We start from the raw sequence: 25,050 nt of genomic DNA, 5'->3' as shown, positions 1-25,050 counted from the left end.
CCTACAAAGGGAATATTACTTGGAGTTTTCTAGAATAACTAGCCTAATATTTGCCTTTGGCCAAGAAATAGATTTTCCAGCTTTCTCTTCATCTTTAACCATGAAAAATATTTTCTTTCTTTTTGTAATGAGTTTAAAATCACAACCAAACAGAAATTTTCATTTTTACTTATTCACATTCTCAAAATATGACTCACTTTTCCAGCAAAAACCATTCTGGGGAATGAATACTCCAAAGAAATATGCTGTGGAACGCTTAACCCTTAGATTACATTTGAGATATTTAAGCCAATAATACTATGCCAAAAAACCTTGAATGACATTTATGCATTACTTAGGTGAACATCACCTCATTTACTAAAAATATCTTTTATTTTGCTTGTTTTTCCTTTTTTGAGCAAAGTGAGTTTACTTCTCCAAATAGCTTAGTCAGTTTTTGTTTTGTTTGTGTCCACATTTTGAAAACCTGATGCTGTTTTTTTTTTTTTTTTTGATACTCTAAGTGGTAAAATGGAGTGTTAGAAAGTGGTAACGTTATTGTATTAATTTCCTAAGGCTGCCATAACAAAATGCCACAAAAGGGTGACTTGAAACAAGAGTAATTTATTGTCTTGGAGTTCTAGAGGCTAGAAGTTGAAAATCCAGGTGTCCGCAGGGCCACGTTCCCTCTGACACTCTGGATAGGATCTTTCCTTGGCCCCTCCTAGCTTTTGGTAGTTTACCAGCAAGCTTTGGCATTCTTTGGCTTATAGATGCATCCCTACAATTCTTTGTCTTCACAGGGCATCTTCCCTGTGTCCATCTCTTCACATGGCATTCCTTTTTTAAGGAAACAAGTCATTTTGGATTAGAGACCCACCCTATTTCAGTGTGACTTCATCTAATCTAATTTTATCTGCAATGACTCAATTTCCAAGTAAGATCATGTTATGACAGACTGAGGGTTAGGACTACAGTGTGTCTTTTTTATGATGTGGGGAGGGACATGATTCAACTTAAAATAGTTACCAAAAACAATAAATGTAAAAGCTTCTGGCACTGGGGAATTGCCTTCCAACCCACCTCTCCATTTGCTACATATATTTTCTTCATCATATGAAGAAATATAACTAGATAGAGATATGGAAAGCTTGTATGTGTGCCTATGCTCACCTCTGTAGACCTAGAATGGATCCCGTCACTGATAACTCATGGAATAGTCATGGAAACTGTGATAATTGTGTTTTAAATTTCCACATCTAGTTCATTCCTTTTATTTTGGCTTAGTCATTGGCAAAATTTTCTCAGAGCAGGCCATGCATTTTTTTTTTTTGTAGTATCAGCACATTTGTTCTCATTCCTTTCTCTCTAGAGTAATTTAATACAGGCAAAATAAAATGGGATTCTGACAGACAGCTTTTGTTTCTCCATCCTGGATAAGATGGGTTACAAAACACCCAAACACTCAGCAATATGGCTTACGATGGATTTTAACTTCTTCTTCCTTACACTTGGAAAGATGCATCATTTGTAGTGACTCTCACTACTCTGGACAGGCTCTCTGAATAATTCAGTTACTCTAGCTCTGAATTTTCTCTGTAACTTGATTTTTTTCCACTCGATTCTCTAATCATTCTGTAATACTCAACTGACATTTAATGCACATCCACTATATACCAGACACAAAGCATCAGAGATATTTTCTAACTCCTAAATTACTATATCTAAGACTATTCTTCCTGGCTACTTTTCTTAACTTTCACATTGGATTCTGGTATATTCAGCTATAGGAATCAGTTAGACTGAAGGGATGAGTAAATACATTAGAGGAGGTTAAAGTTATTCTTGTACCCTGTACTGTGCTTTTGCAACTAATGTTTACTTTTTATATATTTTTATTTCAGCTGAAAGAGACATCAATGTCTACTGTGGGGTGCAAACCATTACAATGAAGATTAATTTTTGCACTGTACTTTTCTCGGGTTATTCTGAAACTGATCTGGCCCTGAACGGAAGGCATGGGGACTCCCACTGCAGGGGGTTCATCAATAACAACACCTTTCCTGCAGTCGTCATTTTCATCATCAATCTTAGCACCTTGGAGGGCTGTGGAAACAACTTAGTGGTAAGACGAGTGTGAAATTATGTGCTAGGTTTGGGGTCATGACAAAAAGTCTCCCCATTTCATGAAATAATCAGAAGCCCAATCTATCTTTCAAGAAAAAATTTCCAATAAAACTAAACAAATCACTTCCTTTGCCTGTTTGAGGCTTCAGACATACAATTTTATTTCCCAGTAATGGTTCTGTTTATTGCTGGTGAGAGTTGAGGGGTGTGAGATCAGCTGTGCTGTTCTAAACAACATTATTCGTGTGAATGACATTGAAGAATATTTCCCTATATTTTATCATTAGCGATGCTTTTCTTTTTTTTTTTATGGAACTATCTTATCATACAAAAATTGTTTGTTCTAGTTAGTTTGGCAATGAATCTCTTGGCCCCTTGCTTCTAGTGACCTCATTCAGAAAGAAAGATGAAATACAGAATGGGAAACTCAGAATCTTCCAGGTCCATGTTTACCATGGGACTATCTACAGCAGTATTTAGTGGAAGAGGACTGTCAGCATTTTCAGTGGGATATTCTTCATTGTGTGGGACTGTCCTTTGAATTTCCAAATGTTTTTCATATCCAATCTTACTTATGAAATCCCAGTATATTGTTCAAAAAAAAAGAAATCTCTCTAGTCATTGTAAAAATCAAAATACTGCTTCAAATATTTCCACCCTGAATGAGAACCACTAATCTATGCTATTCATTTATTTGTACTTGCACTGAACACCAAATAAATAAATAAATAAATAAATAAATAAATAGAAAGAAATAAAAGGAAAGGAAAAAGAAAAGAAAAGGAACTGAGTGAGGAATTGATTCTCCCAGGAATTAAAATTAATCTAAGTATAAATATTGTGATTTGAGGGGAGTTACACTGAAATTCATTGAATATTATTTTTCATTTTGCTTGTTTAAATGTAATCTTATTGGTAAATCCTAGCACAGACAAAAAGGAGATACAGGGAGCATGACCACTTAGCCCAGTGAATGAGGAGAAACTATCTTTTCCTTTTCATAAATTATTGTTTGGGATTAAAGGGGAAGGCTTAATTTCTCTAAGGGCAGGTTTCCTAAGACTTGATGGGAGATGGGAGACAGGAAAGGGATTTCTTTGATCTCCTTCCTCATCTTCTCTCGGAGGCCAGTTAGAATATTGTGCCCATGACCGTTTTCAAGCCTGCCCCGAGAGTATTGTTAACTCTTTTTATTAAAAACATTTATTCATCTCTCTGAGTTGTGCACAGAGAGGTTATGATATGGGCCTGAGAGAGTGATGCAGGCTGATTATTACATGTCTGTGTTTCCTTGTGGAGGGAGGAACCCACATGGAGAGCCAAGGTCTTTCTCCTCCCACCATATCCTGGGGTCTCTCTTTCAGGCTGCTTTCTTCTCTGGATTTAAGTCTTGCCAAGCTGCCAAGAAAATAGTTCAGGAGAAATGCCAGGCAAATCATCTGGGGGGGTGTGTGTGTATGTATGTGTGAACGTGCGTGGGTGCACATTGGTACACGCATGTGCTATTTACCTTTTTTTAAAGCTGAATAACTTGGGTATAAAAATTACTATGTATGTGCATGTGTTTTGTTTGTTGTGTTTTCACAGAATTGGTATGTTTAGTTAGCCAGTCAGGGAGGTGTGAGAGGAGGGGAAGATTTGCTTATTTTTTCATTTTTGCCCTGGATGTCACCAGCTTTGGAGTCTGTTCCAATGTGGCCTACATGGGAAAAATTAAGTAGATTATTACATCACTGAATTAGAATTTTAAAAAAAAGTTCTCATTTATAATGATTCTGGCTCTGTTCATGAATCAGCTTGATGATTGCCTTGGCTTTGCCCATGTACTTCTAACTTCATGCATAAAGTTTATTCTATTGTTGAAAAGTAAGTATTACAAGTTTCCATAATATCTGCTAAAAGTATTCATGAGTATCATACTGTCTTTGACATAATGGGAGAAGCCGTATTGCTCTATGGTGTTACAAAAGTCAAGAACATTATTGATTATTCCTAAAATGGTGGTTCTTAAATTTTAGTGAGATTGAAGAATCCAATGAAAGCTAATCAGTCCCAGGAAAATATACATATGGATAATATTTTAATATAACTTCTGGGAGTTCATGATCCCCCTGAAACCCATCTATGAATGGTTGCCCTGGAAAGAGATGAGAGTCTCCATGTATGTACGACAGAGGAAGGCCCACAGATTGACCCTCAGAAAATTTGTGACCTTGGGGCTCCTGGGTGACTCAGGGGGTTAAGCCTCTGCTTTCAGCTCGGGTCATGGTCTCAGGGCTCTGGGATTGAGCCCTGCAATGGGCTCTCTGCTCAGCAGGGAGCCTGCTTCCCTCTCTCTCTCTGCCTGCCTCTCTGCCTACTTGTGATCTCGCTCTCTCTGTCAAATAAATAAAAAATTTTTTAAAAAAATGTGACCTTAATTCATCTGTTCAGAATTCATCTCCGGGGCCCCAAGATGCTGGTGTCACTGTGTGATGCTGACCATGCAAAGGCAAACAAGACTAAGAGTACTCCCTGCCCACAAAGGGCTCTGATTTGGCCAATTCAGGAGACTGCTCATGCACCGTGGCTGCTCCTGCGATGGTGATAAGCACCACGTATGGGGAGGTCAAGAGCTTTCCTAGGGAAGATGAGCTCTAGGGGAGAAGCAGGATACATCATGGTGAAGTGGGGGAGAAGAAGGCAGAGGGAGCATGTGAGGCTAGGGTGTTATTTTCATTACTATTATTTTAAAAGATTTTATTTATTTGTCAGAGAGAGCATAAACAGGGGTTGTTGCAGGCAGAGGAAGAAGTAGACTTCCCACTGACAAAGAAGCCCACTGGGGAACTTGATCCTGGGACCATGGGATCATGACCTGAGCCCAAGACAGATGCTTAACTGACTGAGCCACCCAAGTGTTCCAGTGGCTGGGGCATTATTAGGCAAGAGTTTAAGTCTGGAGACATGAAGCCAAAGTGGAAAACAACATCAGATTAACAGGAATTTTTTTAAGGCAGGCCACAAAATTTGGACCTTACTCATGAATATTTTCGAATTACTTGCTGTAGCCCTCTGAACATGTAATTTCTCTCCTTTCTTATTTGCGAAATATGAATAAAGTGTTTGGTGAATATGGAGTTTCCTTTAGTTAAAAGACATATATAATCACTTATAAATAGCATTTTGTGCATATAATCTCAAAACCATGGCATGTTGTAACAGACCCTAGGAATTCCTAGGTTGAAACAGACCCTAGGAATGGTCTGATCTAATGTTTCATTTTGCAAATGAAATGCCTGGATTTACATATAGCTATTTAATCACTAAACTTGATCTACTGTTTTAATAGGTATCCACAATTCCAGGAGTCAGTGCTTATGGAAATGCAACTTCAGTACAAATAGGAAATATTTCGGGATACATTGATACTCCAGACCCACCAACAATCATCAGCTATCTACCTGGGCTTCTCTACAAATTTAGTTGTAGTTACCCACTGGAGTACCTGGTTAATAATACCCAACTTGCCTCGTAAGTTCACATTCTATCCTTGTTTTCACATTCTATCTATCTATCTGATTTTGCTATGACCTATATCAACAGATCAAATATATCTATTTCTCCCCAAATTCAAACTGGCTCAAACTGGTCAGTTGTCTGCCTAGGGGTTCTCCTCATGCCCTTCAGAATCATCCAAGCAGCTAAGAACTCTGGATGCTGATGCAATCCAAGAGCACTGTCCTGTTTCCAGGGTGTAGAACGGTTACTGCATGTTGGGTCCTGCCTGGCTTCAGTCTCCGCCATAAGCTCTCACTATTGGACTCTCCTGCCTCAGAATGTGGGACTGCATGCTCTTGCTGGGGTGTCAGCTGCATAGGTGCCAATGGCTCCCAAAGAGAGGGGATATCACTCATAGCCAAAGGGCTTCAGATGTGGATGGAGCTCATAGCCTTTTGCTTATAGTCATGCATTCATTCATTTTTCCCGAAGCACATACTCCAAGACAAGGTTATGTTCACAATACTGCATAGCCCCCTGGATTTTTCAGATTTGTCAAAAACTTTGACAAAATGGGGTAATTGAATGAAAACCTACTCTCCTCAGATTTAGCATTTGCTTTCACAAAGGTGTAGTGATTGTTTAATCTTAGTCATGAGGGAGTGTGGAGGCCACATTCTCTTTTATTTAAAAAAAATGATCACAGCTGGTTTTAGTGGCACAACGATGACAAATAACTTGGTGAAAAGCAAGACTTGGAAAAACAAGAAAAGAAAGGCTTTGAGTCAAAACGATACAGGTGTAGAGGGAAGTGAGTCATTAGGGTGTCATAGACTTAATCTGCTCCCCTGTTCTTTCCCAGTAAACACATTCCCAAGCTGCAGTGCGCCTGGAAAGTCATTCATTCATTCAATAAATATTTATTACACTTCTACCACGTGCCATGCAGTGTTCTAGCAGTGAACAAAGTAAAACAAAATCCCTGATCTCATGAAACTTCTCCTGGGATTGATGAAAATGCGTTTGTATCAGATTCAAGTTACAAGGGAATGACATTTTTCTTTAAAAAGTCCCATATATGCAATGCAAAATGCAAAGATGCCTTTGTAAATAAAAAGATCATAAAGAACAGTCTGTCTTTATTCGGTCTCTCTGGCTTTTTGATTATTTATCTGTTCAGTGATTTAAATAGTGTGCCTACTCCAGGCCTAGCTAAAAGTATGTCGCTCTTACTCAAGAGTTTGAGTGCCTTAAATCCAAAACTAGTGTATAACTGAAACTTTTAATTTAAAAACTCATCAGTGCTTTCCTTTCCCTAAATCTGTTTTAGGTCCTCAGCTGCTATTTCTGTGAGAGAGAACAATGGTACATTTGTCAGCACTTTGAACCTGCTCCTTTATAATGTAAGTTGATGGGTGAAGGATGTTATGTTCCCTCTCACTGTTCTGAGGAGCCATTTATGCGGATGGGTTTTATATCAAAATCTACAAAAGCCACATTAACCCTGTCTTACTTTGGTAACATTTATTCATCTTTGCTAGAGTTTTTGTATAGCTTAGTGATAAAGGTATACTAAAAACTGCATTACTTTCTAAAAGTTGATAAATGACTTAGATTTTATTTTGTAAATGTGATTTTACATAGTTACTCCAAGTGTCTATCTATATTTATATGTATGTATTTACTTGTGTGCATGTGTGTGTAGCCGTAGTCAGGGTCAAGATTTTTGAAAGTAATATTATTATGATAAAAAGATAGGAAAAATCCAAATGATATTTTTCCCGGTGATGAATGCGTTAATATTTTCAGTATGGGTTTTGGCTGATGACAATTCTGTCACATTTGAAATAACTTGGGTTGACTACATAGTATTGTCTAAACTCTTGTCATGTAAATACAGACAGTGGCAGCAAAACGTGAAAAATACATGGATTTCTATTTATAACTCTAACATTAATCCCCCAAATGATATTTTCATGTTGATTAAAAATTTTTATTCATACATTTTAAATGCCTGATTTAAATATCAATTTTTCAATCTATCAACCAACATTTTTGTAAATTATGAATCTGATTTTTACATTATTATTCATGTCATCATGGCACTGAGTTATAATTCATGCAACTGATTTAAAAGTCAGTGCTTTATACTTGGAATATAATGAGCTATAAATATTGTAGTAGGACATTTTCCAAAGGCATTTAAAAAAATCATGTTTATAAGTTTGTAGTCTGACACCACCGAGTTCTAAACAACAAATTAAAATGTGTTGGAATGAAGATTGCCTTTCTGTCATTTCCAAACTTCCCTCTGCAAGGAGAAACTGCCAAGTTACTTGGTTCCACAATACTCAGCAAATATGTGCCAATATTCATTCCCAATATGGCCAGATATTTATTATTGTTTTGAGCAGTATTTTTTAAATTGGAAAATTCCTATCTGTTGATTTATAAGTGTAAGCTCCCTGGGGTAGAATTGAGGTGACTGGTTTGGATTCAGTATTACTTGTTCTATTTGAGTGAAACAAAGAGGAAACTTCCTGATCCTAAAAAAAGTAAAAAAAAAAAAAATCCACATGGTGTTTAATGACACCATTATTTTTTGTGAAATTAAACTATTCTTTTACTGGTAAAGCAGAAATTAAAAATTTAGAAATGTGGATTTGGGGAGAGCTTTGCTGTGAGGGTCTTATCTTTATCATTAGAAATAGTATTCTCCTGTTGATAACTAGATACAATCCTTCAAAACTTTCTAGAATCTTAATGCTAAATAAAAGCCTATAATTTGGTGATAACCTTAAGGTTTAAATTCTGTGGTAAAAAGGTAACCAATTATTTGATATCAGACTATAAGTAAAATAGTGTCAAAACACATCCCTTTTTTTTTTTTTTTGATGTGTCATACTTTTTATTTCATAAGACTCAACATCCTGAGAGTTCTGATGGGAACAGATTCTAAAAATGAAATTCAGGGAATGCCTGAGTGGCTTAGTTGGTTAAGCATCTGCTTTTGGCTCAGGGCATGATGCTACCTTGCTGGGCTCCCTGCTCAGCAGGGAACCTGCTTCTCCCTCTCCACGTTCTCTACCTCCCCTCCCCACCCTGCTCTCACTTGCTATTGCTCTCTCTCAAATAAATAAAATCTTTTAAAAATTAGAATTCAGGAAACAGAATAAATGCATCTCGTTTTTAACCAGTTTGCAGGGGCGCCTGGGTGGCTCAGTGGGTTGAAGCCTCTGCCTTCGGCTGGGGTCATGATCCCAGGGTCCTGGGATCAGATCATGATCCCAGGGTCCTGGGTTGAGCCCACATGGGCTCTCTGCTCAGCAGGGAGCCTGCTTTCTCCTCTCTCTCTGCCTGCCTCTCTGCCTAGTTGTGATTTCTCTCTGTCAGATAAATAAAATATTAAAAAAAAAATTAACCAGTTTGCAATAAAGGTGTCATTAATGGTTGAATTAAAAAATTAAATTGAATTTTAAAAGTTATTTATTAAATAATTATATAATGAAATTTGGCCACCTCTCCATAAAGTATTTTTTTATTTAAGAGACAATTTTTAGAGCAGTTTTAGGTGTACAGAAAAACTGATCTGAAAATACAGAGATCCCACAGACCTCCTGTGCTTATACACAATTTCCTCTATTACTTACACCTTGAATTTTGGGGTCTATTCATGACAATTGATGAGCGCATGTTGATATATTTACTGAAGTCCATAGCTTTTATTCGGTTTCACACTTCATGTATATTTTGTGGATTTTGACAAATGCTGATGACTTGGATCCATCATTACTATATCACACAGAAGAGTTTCACGGCCCTAAACTACTTGTTTTAACATGGCATGGATGTAATATTTTGTCATGATACAGGATATTACCAAACTAGTAATTTATGCAAGCTTTCAGTTTTAAAATAAATAAGTCACAAAGGTGAAAAGCAAAGTCTAGGCAGTATAGTCAATTGTATTGTAATAATAAGGAAAAAACCTAGTAATTTAAATTAGAAAAAAATTGATTTCCTTTCACTAATTGATCCAAAATCATACTTTTTATTTGTTTGGAACACTAACATTTAGCTATCCATATGTAATTTCATGGCAGCATTTCAAAATGAGTATTATTTTATAACTATTAGTGGCCATATCCTCCTACTTTACATTCAGAATTTTTGATTTTTAATCCATAGCAATGGGTTATGAAAAGTTATGAAAAGCATGAAGAGTTATATACCTACTATTCTCATTCTTTGGAAACGAAAAGTTGTGCCTGGTCTGGTTTCATGCAATCGTTTATGTATTCTGGAAGTCAGTAAATATACTTAGGAAAATTTTATTTATAAAAAATGACTTTTATAGACTATGCAATTTCCATATATGTGGATTATTTCAAGTTGAACTGTGGCCTTATTTATGTGTAATATAAATATATAGGTTTTCTCCACTGTGGAAATGGAAAGTGAAGATGACTTTATGCATTTGAATTGTACTTAAATATTAGTGTCTCCTGAGAAAATACAGAAAGAGTAAATCTGAAATAGTACTATATTAACTATGAATGTCTCTTAGTAGTTGAAGAAAAAATATAAAATAAATGTAATTGACTTTAGGGACAATATTGTACTAACAAGAATAAAAAAGCAACTATAAAAACAAAGGAGAAAAAAATACCCTTAGAAGCAACTTTAGGAGGAAAAAATGTAATGATTCATGATTAAACTACAACTGAGTCCCATCATTTGTAGACTTAGCAGTATGATACTTGTAAATAAGCAAACATTCTTCTGGCCCCTGCTAATGCCCTGCTGATGCAAGAATCAGATCTGTATACTTAATGAAGTGTGGAATACTTGGAGAAGTTTGCAAAGGGAGCCAGAAAGATAAATAAAAATACTACCTGTAAGAAATGGTTGGAGAAGCTATTACCGTTTATCACAGAAATAGAGAAAATAAGTACAGCACATAATCCCTCATTTATATGATTTTATTTGGGAATGAAATGTTCCATACAAGTGCAACTTTTTCAAAAGTAAAGTGTCCAAACCATAATTTTAAAAATTTATAATTTCAAAAATTCAAAATCTGTTGCTTTCTTCCTGTCCTTCTTAGACAGAATATGCTCTGTATTTTGCCTTTGCTTGATGTCTTTGAAATTTCATAACGAACATTAACATTTTTCCTTTGCTGCAAAATATCATTGTCTTCAGAATTACTAAATTTGGAGGAAACAATTTGCTTGCATGCTAAATGATTTGACAGCTTACATTTTTAGAAGTTCTTTTCTTCTTGGTTTTTTTTTTTTTTTTTTTTTTTTTTGCTCCTAAATCTTTGTCATTAAAACTGTCACTTCTTAATTTCTAACCTATTACTTTAATACTGTAAATTGGGGAGTAAGATAAATAAGCTCTTGAAAATTTTTATAAAATAATGGTAGAAAGGTAGAAGTGAAATCCTGAGACAACCTTCTGTAAGTAACTGCCAAGGAATTAGGTGAAGGAACTCCGTGGCATGCATTTTGGCAACTTACAGGACATGTTGGTCTCTTTTTAGGTCTTCAAATACATTTTGGTACTTTCAAATTGCCAGATAAGTGATTTTTGGGCAAATGACACATTATCAAGAGCATAAAGGCCTATAACCCTAGTAGGAAAGGGCTTAAACTGAAGTAGATGCAATTTAAAGAAACTGAGTATTAGCCAGTAATGTAATTAAAATAAATGAAGTATTAATTTAAATAAACTCTATGTTGACAATTGATTATTAAACAAATTAAGTATTAACCACTGACTATTAACCATTGAATGCAATTCAAATACATAGAACATTAACTACTATATATGATAAACTATGGAAACAAAAAGATTTACGCATGGAAATGAATTTGTTATTTGGATATGGTTTAAGAATAATTCTGCTGAGAAACTAAAGGATTAACTGGATCTTTGGGGGGTTGGTTCTCTATATTTATGTTGATTTTCCCCCTTTTTATATGACATTGTTTTAAGTGGCAAATGTGCTGTTTGGAAGACAAAGGCAGATTAATTGCTCATTTTTTTCATCATTAGGATTCAACCTACAGCCAGCAGTTAATTATCCCAAGTATAGGATTACCTTTGAAAACCAAAGTATTTGCAGCTGTACAAGCCACTAATCTGGATGGCAGGTATTTTCAAACTCTTTTCTTTTTTTCTGTTGGTTAAAGCATTTTGACCACATAAAGCCTAATGAATCATAAAGTTAGCTCATTCATTTTTAATTTAAAAAAATACTGTCATTGCCACACCATTTAGGAATGCTAATAAATAGAAATAATAAATTACAAAGATTAAGGGGTGACACTTATTTTGTGTCATTAATTGGAAATAAGAAGTCTTCCCATAAAGAAGGAGGGAGAATTACTGGAAGAGGGAACGAACAGATCTTCTGGGATACCACAATGTTCTAGTCTTTCATCTGAAAGATGATGAATCAGATGCAGTCATTTTGTGACTGCATGATTTGTGCACTTTTCTACATGTATGTTACTATTCAATACAAATGTATTAAAAAAAAAAACAACACAAAGAACTTTCCCCATAATGATCTGGGCCAAAATTATATAAAATGATCCTCAGAAACATCTCCATAAGAAACCCCAAGTCAATCGAGTTTCATATGATTGAATTTCTTATGACCATGTTTTAGACAATCTAGAATGATCAAAATTGAAAGGGAATTCAAAAGCTGAAGATCCAATCCAATATTATTATAAAGATCCAATCACATATTATTTTATAAACTTGATATCCTGAAGAGTATTCTCCAGTATACTCTGGAAATTTAGTTCTTCTTTACCTTCTCCCTTTCTTTCTCAGTATTGATTGTCTTGGATATATATGATTCTGTAAAATTATCTTATCAAATGCAGGAATTAAAAAGAATTATTGGCATTTACTTCCCATAGACTAGTCATTTTTATAACACCAGAGTTGGAATGAAATAATGTATAAATCTAGACACAGTATGGCCTTGTGGAGGAAGGCTGTGTATTTGCCTCACGGTTTTCTTTTACCTAAAACAGTGTCTGTCATGGACTCCCACTCTCACCACCACTGATTCTGGCATAATTTTCAGTGTATAATTTATGCAGCAAACTCCTTGCTGTATGTGGTATTATAATATCTTCTGTCATTTGTTAAAGATAGTAACTTCTGGAAACAAAAGGCTATTGTTCAGAGTGAACATAAAAGCATCTCTGTAGCTCACTTTTGGCTTCTGTTTCTCCAGACTTTGAACAGCTGTCTTGTACACAATTTTTGTGTGTGTATGTGTGATATTAGCCTTAAACCCACTTGATGTAGGATGGCAATTTGCTGGATATTTTTAAACACCTCAAGCTTAGGAGAATATTCTAAAACAAGAAGCCTCTGAAATAACTAATAAGACCATAGTTTTATCCTGTGGGGGTAAGATATTTGTCAATATTTACTTCCCTTGGATTAGTAACTAATACCCAAAAGGAGATTCTGAATCATGATTGTGCTTACCTCTTTCTGTAGATGGAATGTCTTAATGGATTATTGCTACACAACACCATCAGGGAACCCAAATGATGATATTCGATATGATCTCTTCCTTAGGTAAGTCTTGTATTGATAACAAAGACCCAAGTTAGATAAACAAATTGTAGGGCACTTCTATAGCTTTTAAATTTAAAGTTTTACATTGTGAGCTTTTAGTCCTTACAAAGCCAGAAGTATAAAAGTTGAGAAGAGTTTTCAAGACAAAATGCTGATAAAGCTACTGCTGAATGAGAATTGCAAGTAAGTTAGGTCCATCAAAGATTTTTTTTTCATGTTTAGGACATATGGGAATATTTCACTGTCTTAGAAAAAGCCTGGTTAGGATATTATTGGCAATCAAAGAAAGGCAGTAGGAGGTACTATTTATTTGTAGCTAGACAGTCTCATCGTATGTCAGAGAGTAAAATTAAAGTAATGGTTTAGATAATTTAGACCCCAAAATGCTTTTCTTCATTTATCAGTATTTAATATGAAAGTATGATATAGCCTGCTTCTCCTTTTTTATCAGAGCCAATAACTTCAACTTCATTCCCCAATAGACAATGATAGAGTGAATGTAATCTACATTTGGGGAAAGGGGACATTGATCATAAAAACATTCAATCATCCAAGTTTCCTTTCAGCATTTTTATCTGACAGCAGAGCAGACTTGAGAGTCAAGCAATGGCTTCTAATCATGCTTATAAAATGTGGTTGGCTCAGATCACAGCCACTTATTGACACATGATGGGAATAATATGATGGGAAACCAAAAGAATATGCTTTGTTGGCTGATCAAGGTTAAGATGATGGTCAGAGGCTAGGTCAAACTGACACTCTTACATTCTATTGCTGGAAGTGTTAATTTGGGAAATATTTTTGGGAAAAAAAATGTTGGTATGTATCAAAACCCTTAAAACATTCCATATTCTTTAATGTTACATCCACACATTTGGAAGCATATTCAAAAATATTTATGATTTTCTGGTCTATCAGTGATACTTAAAATACTAAAACTTGGGGGGCAAACTGGGTGTTCACCAGTGAGGAAATGGCTAGGTGAATTAGGGAGAGCTAGTAATTTGGGAGCTTGCACAGCACCAAATTATATAAAGTTATTTATTAAACAGAAAAAAATTGATTCTATTTTATCTTCTACCTTTCTGTCTTCTTGGTATTTTTAATCCTTGGAAATATGTGATTCCTTAAAATTTAAATGATCTGAAATATGAAGTGAAAGAATCGGTATATATAATTGTATGTACAATGAACCTCATTTATATAATATATGATAGAAAAGACTGTAAGGAAATACATCAATAGGTTGACCTTGTTTACTTAGGCATGGTAGGATTGTGAATCATTTTGTTTTTTCATTTTTTTCCTTACTTTCCAAAATTTCTATAGTGTTCACATGATGGTAATCTGGAATATGATCATCAGATTTCTAGTATGATTATGGTTTAGGGCTAAGTCTCTTTAGTGTTCTTATTAGAACTATCGAGGGTAAAATGAGTAACTAAATGAGTTTCTCAAATGTCCATGTCAATGAAAGTAGGTGAAAAAGAAAACTGAGAAATCCCCAAATAATGTGTTCATGTTGATAAAAATAATTAAGATCAAGAGCAAATGGTGCAGGGGTGGGGGGGTTGCTTCAGGAAGCAGTGTGGGGAGAAGTGGCAGGAGAAGTGGGGAAGAAAAATCAATGTTGAGGGATCCCAGAGGTGGCAGATTTCACAAACAGTCAGGAGAGATGCATACCCAGAAGGAGAGGGTACCAATCTGAGTGGGAGTTGTTAGGAACAGGGCTGAAAACCAATAAGCCAACAGCCCTGGAGAATGTGAAGAGTGAAGGGATAGAGAGTGACCAGAGCTTCAGAAGTGGCAGGTCTCAAGGTGCCGGGACTACACATTCTAAAAAGTGAAGAATTCGCCTGGGAAGATAAGGGCTTTGGTGGAAGAGGCATATGAATGAAGCTGAGAAACATGGAACTGGTAGTAGAACTCTTGAACATCTTTAGGTCCAGAGAGGCAGGGACAATTCAACTACGGCACATTCAGTGGAAACTTTTCTGTCCTTGTAAAACAAAGGCGGGAGAACCTTGAGTTGAGGAAATCTTTGAGAAAGGTCATTACTGTTCCACATTGCTCAAAGAGTCCTCAGAAAATGACGGGTCTAGGGAAATCCAACTCTTTCAAATGTGAATGGTAAGCAATGAAGATATAGTTTTCCAATGTACTGCCTGAAAAATGTAAAAAAATAGCTGAGAAAAAAAATTTTAAAGATAAACTCATTGGAAAAGTTTGCTATGAAACAGATAAGATTTGCAATTAAACATAGCAACATAATTTTTTTTATTAAAAAGTAACCATAGAGCAACAAAAGCAAAATTAAACAAATGGGACTATATCAAGCTAAAATCTTCTGCACAGCAAAGGAAATCATCAACCAAATGAAAAGACAACCTTCTGAATAGAAGAATAGGAGAAAATATTTACAAAACATATATCTTAAAAGGAGCTAACATCTAAAATATTTAAAGAGAGTGGCTAGATTATAGACACTGAGGATGGTATGTGTTATGCTGAGTGCTGTGAATTGTGTAAGACTGATGATTCACAGACCTGTACCCCTGAAGCAAATAATACATCCTATGTTAATAAAACTAAACTAAACTAAAATAAACTAAACTAAAATATATAAAGGAACACCTGGCTGGCTCAGCTGGTTAAGTGTCCAATTCTCTATTTCAGCTCAGGTCATGATCAGGTTATGAGATTGAACCTCACATCAGTCTCTGTGCTCAGTGCAGAGTCTGCTTGAGATTCTCTCTCTTCATCTTCCCCCACCTTCGCCCTTTCAAGTAAATCTCTCTCTCTCTCTCTCTCTCTCTCTATATATATATATATATATATAAATCACTCCTATAACTCAACAGTAAAAAAACAATCTCATCAAAAAATGGGCAGAAGATATGAATAGATATAGAGATGGCCAACTGGTACCTGAAAAGCTGTTCAATAATCAAGGAAATGCAAACCAATCCTATAATAGAGATATAACCTCACACCTTTTAGAATGGCTACATCAAAAAGATAAGAAATAACAAGTGTTGGTGAGGATGTGGAACAAAAAGAACACTTGTGCACTGCTGGTGGGAATGTAAATTGGTATAGACCTTATGGAAAACACTGTGGAGATTCCTCAATAAACTAAAAATGGAATCACAATTTGATCCAGCAATTCCACTATTGGGTACTTATGCAAGAAAATGAAAACACTAACTCAAAAAGATACAGATGCCTTCATGCTCATGGCAGCATTATTTACAGTCGCCAAAACATGGAAACAGTCTAAGTGTCCATTGATGGATGAATGCATAAAGACACTGTGAATGGATATCATATCGGGGAAAAAAAAACAAAAAAACAACCTCTCATAGGTATCATAGATACAGAAAACAGATTAGTGGTTGCCAGACATGGAGACTTGAGGGTGAGAGAAATGGGTGAAGGAGGTGAAAAGGTTAAAAAAAAAAAAAAGGAATTGAAACAGAGGAAAATGAGAAGAGAAGGACAAGAAGAGAAGGAAAGAAAGAACAAGGAGGCAAGGCAAAAATTGTCAAGGGTGAAGAGAAGAGACAAGGAAAAGGGCAAGGAAAGGAATGGAAGGAAAGGGAAGGAAAGAGAAGGGAAGTAAACAAGTATGGAAAAAGAAAAAAATTGATATTCTTCTTTGTAGTAAAAATAAGTGACCTGAAATCATTCCTGGGAAGATTGAGGAGATGGAGTTTTGCCTATTCTTCTCGCTAGGTAAAAAAAAAAAAAAAAAAAAAAAAAAAAAAAAAAAAAATTCCCTGAATGTTATATATAAAATAAATATAAAAAGATGGAGATAGGGTTCAACAAGCTAGGAAATTTGATACCTCATGAATGATATCGTGATGAGATCCCTGGGTTTTCTTTTTGTCTTATATATCCCAGACTTAGAGCTGAAGAAGTTAACTCAAATATCAATGGGCACAGCTATAATGAATGAAAGAATGGATGAATGATGATAAAGCTTGCCCTCTCAAGCCAAAAGACTAGGAAAGGAGAGCTTAGTAAAATAGAAAACTTACATAATAATTGTACTACTCTAGTTTAACTAGTTTAACTAGTTTACTTTAGTTAAAATAAAGTGTGACTTCATCCCTACCCAGACCAACAAAGACTGAGTGGATGGCCAAATTTCCTTCCTTGGTCTGGCTGTAAGAAGATATCCCAATCTCCGCTTATGGGATGATTTCAGAGAAGGCTGAGTGGGGATTCTGAACTTTTACTCTCACCTGGCAATAATGAAATACCCTTACATGCCCCATTGGGTTAATGTCAAAGGAATCCCCGTGGAGAGTCAGATGCTTACTATTATCCCACTGTAACGAGACTGTAGTCCTTGGGATGTTGGCAGAAGGCCACTCTTACCCCAGCTAGTCAGAGAGATATTATTGGATGCCTAATGGGGAGTGGAAACTCCCACCTTACCTAGCATTAACAAGATCCCCATTCCTTGGTGGTCAAGAAAGGCCAAGAAGGAGTCTGGATTTCTACTCCTATTTGGCAGTAATGACACAGTGCCTCTCCTTCCCTGATCAAGTGTTGGCAAAGAAAGCCAGCTAAAATATAAGGTTTATATAAGATCCTGAGTCTCATAAAATACTGGTCCAAATGTCCTAGGTTTAGTAAAAATCACTTGTCACAACAACAATCAGGAAGATCTCAAAATGAATGGAAAACGGACAAAAATAAATTTGACAGGGAGTTTAGAATTATCTAAAAAAAGATTTTAAAGCAGTCATCATAAAAAGTTTTGACAGACAATAGCAAACATGCTTATAACAAATGGAAAAAAATAGAAAGCCTTAATAATGAAAGGGAAGTCTCTGAACAGAAATGGAAGACGTAAAGAAGAAACAAATAGAAAATTTAGTACTTAAAAATATAATAAGTAAGAAAACTAAATATTCAATTACTCTAAAATCTAGCAGTTTCATTCCTGGACATTTTTCTCAGTGATTATGAGGTTTATATAGGAGACTCACTCAAAAAAAATATACACAAATATTAATGACAATTTTGTTTGCAATAGCCAAAAGCTGGAAAATAATGGATATTCTTCAATAGGTAAATAATTTAATGTGATACATTCACGGCATGAGATACTATTCCTAAATAAAAAAGAACGGATTATTGATACACATAACATAAATGTATCTCTAGATAATTACAGAGTAAAAAAATCAAGTCCCAAAAGATTACATATTGCATGATTCCATTTATATAACACTTCAAAAAGATGAAATTTTATTAAGAAGTTTATTCTAACTCGAAATGGATAAAAGACCTCAACGTGAGACAGGAATCTATCAGAATCCTAGAGAGAACATAGGCAGTAACCTCTTCGATATCAGCCACAGCAACTTCTTTCAAGATATGTCTCCAAAGGCCAAGGAAACAAAAGCAAAAATGAACTTTTGGGACTTCATCCAGATCAAAAGCTTCTGCACAGCAAAGGAAACAGTCAACAAAACAAAGAGGCAACCCACGGAATGGGAGAAGATATTTGCAAATGACAGTACAGACAAAAGGTTGATATCCAGGATCTATAAAGAACTTCTCAAACTCAACACACACAAAACAGATAATCATATCAAAAAATGGGCAGAAGATATGAACAGACACTTCTCCAATGAAGACATACAAATGGCTATCAGACACATGAAAAAATGTTCATCATCACTAGCCATCAGGGAGATTCAAATTAAAACAACATTGAGATACCACCTGACACCAGTTAGAATGGCCAAAATTAGCAAGACAGGAAACAACGTGTGTTGGAGAGGATGTGGAGAAAGGGGAACCCTCTTACACTGTTGGTGGGAATGCAAGTTAGTGCAGCCACTTTGGAGAACAGTGTGGAGATTCCTGAAGAAATTAAAAATAGAGCTTCTCTATGACCCTGCAATTGCACTGCTGGGTATTTACCCCAAAGATACAGATGTAGTGAAAAGAAGGGCCATTTGTACCCCAATGTTTATTGCAGCAATGGCTATGGTCACCAAACTGTGGAAAGAACCAAGATGCCCTTCAACGGATGAATGGATAAGGAAGATGTGGTCCATATACACAATGGAGTATTATGCCTCCATCAGAAAGGATGAATACCCAACTTTTGTAGCAACATGGACGGGACTGGAAGAAATTATGCTGAGTGAAATAAGTCAAGCAGAGAGAGTCAAGTATCATATGGTCTCACTTATTTGTGGAGCATAACAAATAACATGGAGGACATGGGGAGAAGGAGAGGAGAGGGAGTTGAGGGAAACTGGAAGGGGAGATGAACCATGAGAGACTATGGACTCTGAAAAACAACCAGAGGGTTATGAAGGGGTGGTGGGGGGGGGGTGGGGGGGGGTGGGAGGTTGAGGAACCAGGTGGTGGGTAATAGGGAGGGCACGTACTGCATGGCGCACTGGGTGTGATGCCAAAACAATGAACACTGTTATGCTGTAAATAAACAAATAAAAATAAATAAATTAAAAAAAAAAAGAAGTTTATTCTAATGTCTAAATGAATTTCTCTTAAAAAATCATAGTGATGGCAGGGTGCCTGGGTGGCTCAGCCAACTGGTTAAGTGTCCAATTCTTGATTTTGGCTCAGGTCATGATCTCAGGGTCATGGGATCAAGCCCTGCTTTGGTCTCCACACTCCACAGGGAGTCTGCTTGAGATTCTCTCTCTCTCCTTCTCCCTCTGTCCCTTCCCCTGCTTCTGTGCTCTCTCTCTCTCAAATAAATAAACAAATCTTTAAAAAAAATCATAGTGATGGTGATAGAATAATAGAACTCACTTAGGAAAGGCTAGGACAGTAAAATGGAAAGCTATAAGAATGATAAAAGGGAACTGGAAGAATTTAAGATGGAATAGGAAAAAAGTGTGTTATAGAAACATTTCTGTGAAACAAGAGGAATACACAATTAGGTGTTCTAGGGAGAATAGACAGCAGAAAGCACAGCACAGGAGAGAGAAAATAAAACTAGGATGCAATTAAAAAGAAACAAATATAAAAGAAAGGATAAAGAGGATTACAATAAAGATAATAGAAATAAAAGGTAAGCCAAGGGAATCCAACACATGTCTAATATACATAATTGGAATGTCCCCCTCCCCACAAAGATGCCAACATAATACAATAGAACAAGTAATTAAAAATATAGTCCAGGAATACTTGGTGAGTATTAAGGATGGCATATATTGCATGGAGCACTGGGTGTGATGCATAAACAATGAATCTTGGAAAAAATAAAATTAAATTGAGATGTTAAAATTAAAGAAATTAAAAAAAAATAAAAAAATATATAGTCCAGAAATACTTTCCTGAATTGAAAGAAGACTTACACCAACATAAAGAAAGGATGCCCTGGATAAAATCAAAGGTTTCATCAAGTGGAAATGAGGAGAACTCTAAAAAGACATAATTAGAAATATAATAAAAATGGGAGACTTTAATTCCCCTCTCTCAGGAAACTCTTATCTGGTAGTCAACAATTAAGTAAGGGTATAGAAGAGCTATATGAAATAGTAAGTGAGCTATATATTAATAGCTAACAATGCTTATCAATATGAAAACAAAAAGTCACCATTACTTAGAATTTTAAAACAGATAACACTTGGATCAGAATTGGAAATATGAACCAAAATTTTGCAATAAATAAAATTCTTTGAAAAAACAAATAAAGAATCACAAGTTAACCAAATCAAGAAAGGGATGAACAAATCCACAAAATACCCCAAAACATGGAAATGTCCCAGCCACATATTATAGTTAATAACAGTTCTAAAATTATTAAAGGAATGTGATATTATACAAAATTAGCCACATAGACAAAAATTAGAATAGTGAGTTGAGAAATAGATCCAAAACATACGGGAATTTACGGTATGATAGACTGATGTCACAAATCAGTAGAATAAAAAGGGACTTTTAAAATGATGTTGAGGGGCGCCTGGGTGGCTCAGTGGGTTAAAGCCTTTGCCTTCGGCTCAAGTCATGGTCCCGCGGTCCTGGGATCGAGCCCCATATCGGGCTCTCTGCTCAGCAGGGAGCCTGCTTCCTTCCTCTCTCTCTCTGCCTGCCTCTCTGCTTACTTGTGATCTCTCTCTGTCAGATAAGTTAATAAAATCTTTAAAAAAATAAAAAAATAAAAATGGTGTTGAAAGTGCATAACCATGAGGAAAATATCATCCTGGATCTATAGTTCATTTAATGTACAATAATAAACTTTAAGTAGATTATTAATTTAAATATAAAAATGCAGTTTTAAAAGTGGCAGAAGAAACCATATTAACATAAATATTTTTAAAACTTTGGAGTAAGAATGATCCATCTTTGGTCCAAATACAGATGTACCTTGGAGATACTGTGGGTTTGGTTCCAGACCACTCTGATAAAGCACATATTTCAATACAGTGAGTCAATTGAATTTTTTGATTTCCCAGTGGATGTAAAGTTATGTTTAAATTATACTGTAATCTATTAAGTGTGCAATAACATCGTGCCTAAAAAAACAATGTACAGACCTTCATTAAAATGTACTTTATTGCTAAAAAAAGCTAACCATCCTCCGAACTTTCGGTGATTCGTCATGTGTTTGCTGGTGGAATGTTTGCCTCAATATTGATGGCTGCTGATTAGCCAGGGTGGGGTTGTTGAAGGCTGGGTCGCCTGTGACAATTTTTTAAAATAAGACAACAGTGAAGTTTGTCATATGGGTTGACTGTTCCTTTCACAAACAATTTCTCTGTAATTTCTCTGTAGGATGCAGTGATGTTTGATTTTACCCACAGTAGAACTTCTTTAAAAACTGGAGTCAGTCATCTCAAACCCTGCTGCTTTAACAACTGAGTTTATATAAAATCCTTTGTTGTCATTTCAATAGTCTTCACAGCATCTTCACCAGGAGTAGATTCCATATTAAGAAACCAGGTTCTTTGCTCATCTGTAAGAAACATCTCCTCATTTGTTGAAGTTTTATCATGGGATTGTAGTGATTCAGTCACATTTTTCAGGCTCCACTTGTAATTCCTAGTTCTCTTGCTATTTTTGCCACATCTGCAGTTACTTCCTCCGTAGAAGTCTTGAACCCCTCCATGTCATCCATGAAGGTTGGAATCAACTGCTTCCAAAGTCCTGTCATTTGATATTTTGACTTTCTTCATGGCATCTAGAATTGTGAATCCTTTCCAGGTTTTCAATTAACTTCACCCAGACTCGTCAAAGGAATCACGACAAATGGCACCTATAGCCTTACCAAATGTATTTCTTAAATAATAAGACTTGAAGTCGAAATTACTTCTTGATCTTTGAGCTGCAGAGTGGATGTCGTGTGAACTTGGTGGGTGACTTGCTTCTGCACTTGCTGCTTCACCTTCTACTTTGATGTTACAGAGATGGCTTCTTTCTTTAAACCCCATGAATCAACCTCTGCGAGTTTCAGACTGTTCTTCTGTAGCTTCCTCATCTCTCTCAGCCTTCCTAGAATGAAGAAATTTAGGGCTTTGTTCTGGAGTAGTTTTTGGCTTAAGGAAATGTTATGCCTAGTTTGATCTGCTCACCAGACCACTAAGACTTTTTTCATATCAGTAATAAGGCTGTTTTACTTTATCATTCATGTGTTCACTGGAATAGCTCTTTTAATTTCCTTCAAGAACTTTTCCCTTGCTTTTACAATTTGGCTTTTTGGTGCAGAAGGCCTAGCTTTCAGCCTGTTTCAGCTTTCTACATGCCTTCCTCACTAAGCTTAATCGTTTCTAGCTTTTGATCTAAAATGAGAGATGTGTGACTCTTCTTTTCACTCGAACAATTAGAGGCCACTGTAGGGCTATTAAATGGCTTAATTTCAATATTGTTGCATCTCAGGGAATGGGGAGGCCTGAGGAGAGGGAGAGAGATGGGGGAACATGTGATCAGTGGAACAGTCAGAACACACATTTATCACTTAACTTCACTGTCTTATAAGGGGCATAGTTTTTCGGGGGGCAGGGGGTGGGCAAATTACAATAGTAACATTAAAGATCACTGATCACAGATCACTGTAACAAATATAATAATAATGAAAAAGTTTGAAATATTGTGAGAATTACCAAAATGTGACAGAGACAGGAAGTGAGGAACTGCTGTTGGAAAAATGGCACCACTAGACTTGCCCGAGGCAGGGTTGCCACCAACCTTCAATTTGTAAAAACCACAATCTCTGCAAGCACAATAAAGAAAAGCATAATGAAACAGGATATGACTTACTAAAAGCTATACAATAAAATATTGAAAATTTAACATAAAACTAAACCTCCTATGTATGTATGAACAGATACATGCAGGCACACTCAATAAATGCCCCAAACTAGGCAACAAGCAATTTGCAACTTATATAGCAAACAATGAACTAGTATTCCTAGCACATAAAGAACTTGTAGGAAACAGAAAGAAAAAGCCAACAACAAAATAGAAATTTGGGCAAAAGACATAAACTGTTTTCAGATAAATACAGATGGCTCTAATGTATATGGAAAGATGTACTTAGTCATTCCCAGTGACAAAAATGTAAATTAAAATTATTGGTGACAGTTTACTTTTCCTCCCCAACAGTTCAACAGTGAACAACCAGTTTTTTTCCCATACACTTTGTTGTTGTAGCTCTGGGGGAAAGAAAGATTTTTTGCACACATTACTGTGGGAGTACAAAATGCAGTAATATTTACAGAAGGCAATGTGGCAAAATCTATTAAATGATATTATACAGATAATTCTGCTTATGCTCAAAATAAGGCATTATAAGGCTATTCATTATTACTTTGTAAAAAGCATTCAAAAGTAAATCTTGTAAAAAATCTTGTAAAAAGATTCAAAATGATGCAGAGTTCCATAAATAGGGACCTGATTAAGTAACAGTTGCCACATGTGCATGATGGACTACTGTATAATAAGCAAAAAGAATGAGGTGGCTTGCTAAATACTCATATGGAAAGATCCCTAAAATGTCCTGCTAAATTTTTTAAAAGGCAAGGAACAAAATAATGTAGATTTTTTTTTTTTTTAAAGAAGGGGGAAACAATAAGAATTCATTGCTTCAGCTTCAATATGTGTATACACTGGGAAGATGCAGTAGCAAGTGAGGTCACCTCTGGCAGATTTGAATGTGGATATGGAATGGTGTGGACAAGGGCAATGATGAGAGGGAGACTTTTCACTACGTATGTTTTATACTGTTTGGATTTTTGAACCTTATGAAAGTATAATCCCTCTAAAATTTGATGGTACTATTATAATCAGAAATTGATCTGTTTAAACTTTGCGATCTAGGTCACTCTTGTCATAATTGTTGAGTTAGCTTATGCTCTTATTAAATATCTGTAACATGGCATGATTTTGTTAGCTCTTAATACTGCAGAAATTAGTTTACCATTTCCAGTGGGCTGGTAATCTTCAGTAACATCCTGTTTTCACATTCCCTAAAATGTAGCTGTGACAAAGATCCTCAGACCACCGTCATTGAAAATGGCAGAAGCCAGCAGGGCCGGTTTTCCTTTGAAGTGTTCCGATTTGTGAAGCACAAGAATCAGAAAATGTCTACCGTCTTCCTGCACTGTGTTACCAAGCTCTGCAGAGCTGATGACTGCCCCTTCCTTATGCCTGTATGTTTTTAGCAACTTTATTCTAAATTGTCAAATTGATCTAAGCTGAAATGTTATCCAGTGTTAAGGACTAATTTCTGTATAGAAAGTGAATATGGGTCAAGCCAAATAGTTTGAAGTGAGTTTATTTATTTATTCATGCAGTAAAGATCTATCGGATGCCTACTTTGTGCCAAGCATAATACTGGGAAAACAG

The 25,050-nt window shown here is 35.8% G+C and overlaps 1 protein-coding gene across 1 annotated transcript in view; it reads left to right on the top strand.

Moving 5' to 3' along the window:
* Positions 1-25,050, top strand: part of ZPLD1 (zona pellucida like domain containing 1) — a 50,092-nt gene that overhangs the window by 17,342 nt on the left and 7,700 nt on the right. Inside the window, exons 3-8 of the mRNA XM_046003808.1 lie at positions 1,884-2,104; positions 5,438-5,619; positions 6,917-6,989; positions 11,650-11,747; positions 13,123-13,203; positions 24,683-24,854. Coding sequence (XP_045859764.1) covers positions 1,884-2,104; positions 5,438-5,619; positions 6,917-6,989; positions 11,650-11,747; positions 13,123-13,203; positions 24,683-24,854 — 827 coding nt within the window. The remainder of the gene's footprint in view (positions 1-1,883; positions 2,105-5,437; positions 5,620-6,916; positions 6,990-11,649; positions 11,748-13,122; positions 13,204-24,682; positions 24,855-25,050) is intronic.

Source organism: Meles meles, chromosome 4 (assembly GCF_922984935.1).
Source record: "Meles meles chromosome 4, mMelMel3.1 paternal haplotype, whole genome shotgun sequence".
NCBI classification, from domain to species: Eukaryota; Metazoa; Chordata; class Mammalia; order Carnivora; family Mustelidae; genus Meles; species Meles meles.
Note: the sequence above shows the minus strand (reverse complement) of the source record. Positions and strands in the feature narration are given on the sequence as shown.